This window comes from Oncorhynchus tshawytscha, linkage group LG15 (assembly GCF_018296145.1).
Source record: "Oncorhynchus tshawytscha isolate Ot180627B linkage group LG15, Otsh_v2.0, whole genome shotgun sequence".
Taxonomy (NCBI): Eukaryota; Metazoa; Chordata; class Actinopteri; order Salmoniformes; family Salmonidae; genus Oncorhynchus; species Oncorhynchus tshawytscha.
Window position 1 is genome coordinate 20,785,008 of NC_056443.1, and position 6,814 is coordinate 20,791,821.

The 6,814-nt window shown below is 40.5% G+C and overlaps 1 protein-coding gene across 2 annotated transcripts; it reads right to left on the bottom strand.

Annotated features, from left to right (window-relative positions):
* Positions 1-2,500: 2,500 nt before the first annotated feature.
* Positions 2,501-5,545, bottom strand: LOC121839396. 2 transcript variants are annotated; one of them, XM_042298280.1, is made up of 6 exons: positions 5,479-5,545; positions 4,959-5,321; positions 4,471-4,821; positions 4,141-4,272; positions 3,893-3,927; positions 2,501-2,885 (listed from the first exon to the last, which is right to left on the bottom strand). In XM_042298280.1, exons 1-6 carry the CDS (start codon positions 5,534-5,536, stop codon positions 2,748-2,750), a joined length of 1,077 nt encoding a protein of 358 aa, XP_042154214.1. In that variant the 5' UTR covers positions 5,537-5,545; the 3' UTR covers positions 2,501-2,747. The 2 variants fall into 2 exon arrangements, with proteins under 2 accessions (XP_042154214.1, XP_042154215.1); XM_042298281.1 differs by having other exon boundaries at positions 4,959-5,283; positions 5,479-5,542.
* Between the last annotated feature and the right edge of the window lie 1,269 nt (positions 5,546-6,814).

The following is a 6,814-nucleotide window of genomic DNA, read 5'->3' on the forward strand; positions in this document are numbered from 1 at the left end:
CCCACAAGCACCAATGACTCACAAGACCAGGCATTGGGGGAAAAACATCATCAACGCCGACATTCTTTTCTTTATTGCCTGATGATCTTCTGAACTTCCCAATACATTTCTGACGCATTTCAGTCACTTCAAACCATACTTCCTTCAGATTGAAATACTGTCAAAAATACTGTCAACAATTAAAAAATAAACATTGGCAGTTGATTGCATCACTTTTTTTACATGGTGGGTCTCGTAAGATGTTGGATATCAAAATGAGGTCGTAGGCCAAAAAGGTTTGGGAACAGCTGACATAGGTGTTTCAGTTTGGTGGGGTTCCTAGATGACCGCAAGGCTTCACCCTACAGATGGATTATACATGTTCAAATGAACTATTCACCAGCCTTAACCCTTAACCCCAGGTCTAGCCTAACTCTAACCTTTAAGCTCAGCCCTAACCCTAGTCCTAGCTGTAACCCTAGCCTAATCCTAACCCTAATGACTGAAACTACAGCTACAAAGGTAGACAGGTCTTTTCAGGTGTTTTTGCGAGAAGGTAGCTGTAGTCCAGTATGATGACTGGAGAATGGCTGAGTGGGTGTGTGGAAAGGAAAGTAGTGGGCATGTGGAAAGGAGTTGGTGTGTTGAACGTTATCTGCTATAGATTAGACCGTTTTGATTGAGCTATGTTTTTTTTCTCTTCAGTTTCTTACCACGTAACTACGATACATTGAGCTACCGTGAGAGTTTGGAAGTCTGTTTTGAAACAAGAACATGACTCTGAGTCATATTTCACTGTTAGTTTTACACATATCCATTTTCATCATCATTGATGATGCTCCTTTTCCCCCAGTCTGAGTTAGTGCCTGGTCTTGTCCAGTCTGTTCTGACATCTGGGAATTGTAGAGGGAAACAGAAGATGCATATGTGTTCCTGAGAGTATTATCCTTCAGTGATGGGGTCATAATGTTTTGTAGTTTAAAGCATTCCAACGATAGAGTAACATTTGTAGGAAGAAAACTGAAACCACTCTATTTATTACATCCGCATCTAGCATTTGAATTTGTAAAGGATCCGCCCCTGTTTACATTTTAGCCTAAAATGACATACCCAAATCTAACTGCCTGCAGAGTCAAGGTAGAAGACATTATTAGTTATCTTCCAGTAAATAGCTACTAAAACACAGAAGAAATGGACTAGGCAGTCTAGATATGCACATACAGTACAGTACTTAGTGAGATGCAGAATCACACAGAAATCAGAACCATGGACAGCCACATCATATTTAGCTTACGTTGATTGGACTAAATCGTTTTTGGTATATTTTAGTTGTCACTGTATTAGACTAAGCAGAGGTGATCAAATCTACTCAAATCAAAGTTTATTTGTCACGTGCGCCGAATACAACAGGTGTAGACCTTACAGTGAAATGCTTACTTACAGGCTTTAACCAATAGTGCAATAAAGGTATTAGGTGAACAATAGGTAAGTAAAGAAATAAAACAACAGTAAAAAGACAGGCTATATACAGTAGCGAGGCTATAAAAGTAGCGAGGCTACATACAGACACAGGTTAGTCAGGCTGATTGAGGTAGTATGTACATGTAGGTATGGTTAAAGTGGCTATGCATATATGATGAACAGAGAGTAGCAGTAGCGTAAAAGAGAGGTTGGCGGGTGGTGAGTGGCGGGACACAATGCAGATATCCCAGTTAGCCAATGTGCGGGAGCACTGGTTGCTCGGCCCAATTGAAGTAGTATGTACATGAATGTATGGTTAAAGTGACTAGGCATATATGATAAACAGAGAGTAGCATCAGCGTAAAAGAGGGGTGGGGTGGGGGGGGGCACAATGCAAATAGTCCGGGTAGCCATTTGATTACCTGTTCAGGAGTCTTATGGCTTGGGGGTGAAATGTTGAAGTTGAAATGGTGCTGGAATAGTGGAGGCAGTTCCTGTTTTCATTGCGACTTGCGGTAACTCTCCGTGGTTCTAAATCAATAGTTGTTTAGTGGTCCGAAAATGTGAATTTATGCTGCCAATGTGTCCCCCTATTGTCTCGGCCATTAGGCTTGTGTATCACGGTCTCAAGGCATATGCATTTACAGGTTATAGAGAAAACAATGCAATTATCACAAAACATAGGTTGTAATATGGCTTGGCTTCCCCAGTGTTTTTACCCACGCACCACTACTGCCTGGTAGGTGTGTAAACCGACACTTCACTTCTTATAAAGCAAAGTGTATGTCTATGTGCGGTATGTGGAGTCAGAGAGATTCTCATGTTCTCTCCTGAAAAATGTATTTGTATCTCAACGAGACTAAACATAATTAAATGAAGGTTAAATAAAAAATTCACCTCTTCTGTGATAAGAAATAGATGTGTGTTGGTGTTCCTCCATTTCTAATGGTGTGATGGAGCCTGACACAAATTCAGCTAAACTGATATTACTTTTAATAATTTTGTATATTTGTATATGTGGTGGCAGAGATGTTCTGTAGACAGAGAATAGAGATGAACGGAGTGTATAAATGAATGGTTTATTATGTTAAAAACACACAGTCATACAGCAAAAATGGGATTCTCTATCAGATGATTTCTTACAAACTGTCAAAAGTTATGGCTATTTAAGGCTGGACAGGATCATTATGTAAATCTAACAAAGACAGTGTTAAAGTTTTCTTTGTTGACTTGTAAATTACTAAGTAATTTAAGTTACTAAATAATAAAATGTTGCTTCTTGTAGTCTTTGTGACAGTGGTGATATTTCACTGCTGCTGAAGGTATCTGACATCAGAGTACACTGCATCCTCTCTGCTGGTCTTCTTTCTTGCTGTTCTAGAGGAGGACTTGTTCTTGGGGGTGAAACTGACAGCTGCATAGTTCAACACATCACTGTCTTGATTCTGAGGGGGGTGGAGCCATGAGAAAATACATTATGATGACAGCATGATCTACTATATAATGTTTCTATTCTCCTGTGGAAGAAAACACTCTACAAAAGACATGACTGTTCAGACTGTACACCCACTACAATGACCTGACAGTCAGTGGAACAGTGACAGACAGAAGTTCAATGATCACGAAGATAAGTAGGCTATATCTAGTACAGTGACCTATTACTTCCAAGAAAGCTTATGTTACGCGGAGTGGAACAGGGGAAAGCAGACCCAAGAGCAGACTCAGATGAGGAGACGGGGATGAAGTAACCAAGGCATTTATTGAAACACAGGGGGAGATGGAGTGCAGGTCAGGGGAAACTCAGTCGGGTTCTGAAACCAGGTGCGGCGGCTGAGGCTGGAGCGAGAGGGGTTGAGACAGGGTAAGCAGGTCTGGGGTGGAATTCAAGGGAGCAGTAGAGTGGGAAATCCAGGACAGAGAAGCAGGATAACGAGATGTGGGACAGGAGACTGGGACCAGAGTCAGAGCGGGCAGAATGAGCAGAGATTACAATCTGGCAGTGTGGAAGTGGCAGGGCTGCGTATTTGTAGAGGTCTTGATTATGGAACAGGTTGCAGCTGGTGGGGATCTGCTCTGACTCCAGCATACCTGTCTACGCCAACACAATCACACACACACACAGAGAGAGAGAGAGAGAGAGAGAGAGAGAGAGAGAGAGAGAGAGAGAGAGAGAGAGAGAGAGAGAGAGAGAGAGAGAGAGAGAGAGAGAGAGAGAGAGAGAGAGAGAGAGAGAGAGAGAGAGAGTGTACTGGGGGAGTGGCGGTAGGTCAAGGAGACACAGGATGAGCAGTAGAGGGCATTGCAGGAGCAGATGTGACAGCTTAATAACATAAAAAGCACAAATAAGCTGAATACCAGCTGTATAATAAAATTATATAATAAAATAAAGTTAAATGTCAGTTTCTTGAAAAGACATAAAATATACTATATTTATAAATGTTGTAAAATTTACCTGATTGCCCTGGGACGTTGGGACACCTGTCCTTCCTTCAAAGAGATTGAAATAGAGGAAGCTTTTTTATAAGCAATTATTTTATATGACAATCTATCTCTTTTAAACTCATGTAGTTAATTAACAGTGCTTATACGTTGGCATTTAACTGATATTTACAGAATGTACATTGCATAGCGATGCATGAAGCTTTAGATACATCACCTATAACATTATTTACATTGGATACATTAGATATAAAGTAATACCTCTGCTATCTCTATTCAGAGTCTTGCACAGCACCCAGACAAGTAGAAGGGTCACTATCCCCAGAACGATATTGGAGATGACCAAGGCCAGAACAGTAGAAGTCAGATGAAATGGAGGATGATGCTCTGGAACTGTGGAAAGGGTATCAGAGAATTCATATTGTATTCATGGGCGCTTAGGAAGATCATCAAACAGTAAAGTATGGCATCAAAAGCTGATGGTGATATTGTATAGCTTGTTGAGACAAATGTATGGGATCATTTGGAGGTAGGCTGTTTGCACGAATATACTGTATTGTTGGGGATATTTACAGATTAAATGAGATTTACCTTGAATGTCCAGCTTGGTCCCGTTCCCAAACAGTATCTCCCCACATGAGGCCACAGCACAGTAGTAAGTCCCAGCATCAGAGAGGCTGAGGTTCCTCTTGGGGAGGTTGTAGACACAGCTCTGTGTAGGAGACCCAGTCTCAGGGCTCTTCCTAAACTGATCATTCCTGTCTACATGCGAGTAAATGATACCTGGAAGGGATTCTCCTGAGCCATGTCTGAACCAATAGACCCTGTGGTCTCCTACACAGGTCTCAGTGTGTATTGTACAGTTCAGTGTCACAGAGTCTCCTGGCAGGACAGACTCAGACACAGGCTGCTGGAGCACAGTCATGTTTCTGGACCCTGATCCTGACAAGAAGTTCAATAAACCCATTGAATCTCTAGAATATCACTGTAGACATTTTCCAATTCAACATCTCATCTGAATAAGATAATACCTCATATTTACACTGCATATATGTAAATTAAGTTATACAAAAATGTACCTTTTACTATGAGAATGGCTCCTTCTCCGAACTCCATCTTGCTTCCATAAGCGCTTCCACAGTAGTATGTGCCTGAATCAGAGAGCTGCATGTCTGAGATCTTTAGGTGATTCTTTTCTTGGCCGTTTTCCACTGAGAATCGAGGGTTATCCTTAAACTCATGGTAAAAGGTTGCGTTCCTGTCAAACTTATAGACAGTTGAGAAGAGTTGAAGCTTATCTCCCAAGGGTTGCTTGTACCAGGAGAAATACATGTCCATGTGGTCTTTATAGAAGCAGTGCACAATCACTGCGTCTCCAACGTTGGCTGATATGAGACCACCGTCCTGAAGTACAGATGAGGACCCAGTACCAGTTACCACATCTATTAAGGAACATACAATATAGTATATTTGCTGTTACTTACCCCAAACACAACGTAGAATATTATAATTGTCTGTAAAGTATTGCATGTGATATCTCAAGCATCCAAATCAAAGGCGAACATCTCATAAGCAGAGATATATAAAAGTTGGACTTACCCATCTCTACAAGAAGTGGAAATATCAGACACAGTGTGAACCTCTTTGCAGTTGTCATCCTCCTCACAACTTGTCTTGAGTGGAAAAAGTCCACCAATGTAGACAGCACTTGAACAATGGAGTTACAGGTGATTGGTCGAACTGGACCCATCATTTTTGTTGACGCCTTATTCCGTTACGACAATCTTCTTCACATTGTCCAGAGTCACAGAGTCTCCTGGCTGGACTGAATCAGACACAGAAAGATTTTATTAAAGGTATATTCGTATCCTTATATATTCAGGACAAATTTAGGTATAATCATTCAAGTTTGGAATCCCTTATTCTTTATCACTACAGATACTGTTGTCTACGTCAAGAGTCTGATAGTTGTGAACTTCACCTCACTTAAAAACATCTATGGAAAACAATCTCTAATTCAGGACATTCAGTTGGACTGAAATCTGTGAAAAAACACTAAGGTATTTATTCGGTAATTTCACCTAGAGCTGTAGTTCTTAGTCAAACACAACACAGTTTTAACAATGAAGAAAACAATCATGGGAAGGGATTCTATCCCTCCTCAATAAGGGATTCTATCCCTTCCCATGATTTTGTTATTGAGGAGGCAGATTCCTCTAGGCCAATAGGTGATGATAATACTTCACAGTTAAAACGGTGTTGTGTTTGACTAAGAACTACAGCTCTAGGTGAAATTATCGAATAAATACCTTATTGTGTTTTTTCACAGATTTCAGTAAGCTATGTATAGATAAGATGCCTCATCAAAAGAGTTGGTTTACTGTTGTTAAATGGTCAAATTGAAGAGCAAGTAGTATAGCCTACAGTATCGGAGAGCTAAGAGTTCTGAGACATTCGGCTGAAAACCACAGAGAGAGAGAGAGAGAGAGAGAGAGAGAGAGAGAGAGAGAGAGAGAGAGAGAGAGAGAGTAGAGGGTCCTGTGTACAAAACTAGTAGGCTCTAACAAAGCGCAGATACATCCTCATCTTGTGTTCATCACAGACTGCAGACAATGTAAATAGGTTGCTGTGTGTTTGAGGGCATGTTAGTGGCACGAGAAGAGATTAAAAAACGGTTTAACACTACAAATTAAAGCAGCAATATGTAACTTTTTGGGCGACCTGACCAAATTCCCATAGAAATGTGAGTTATAGATCTTTCCTTCTCATTGAAAGCAAGTCTAACAAGCAGTAGATCTATTCTAGGCGCTCTAGTTCTAAGCTTCCTGTTCTTAAGTTTAGTTTTTGCATCTTTTACTTTCAGTTTTGTACACTAGTTTATAACAGCTGAAAATACAATATTATTTCTTATTGAAAAGATATTTCACAGAGGTTT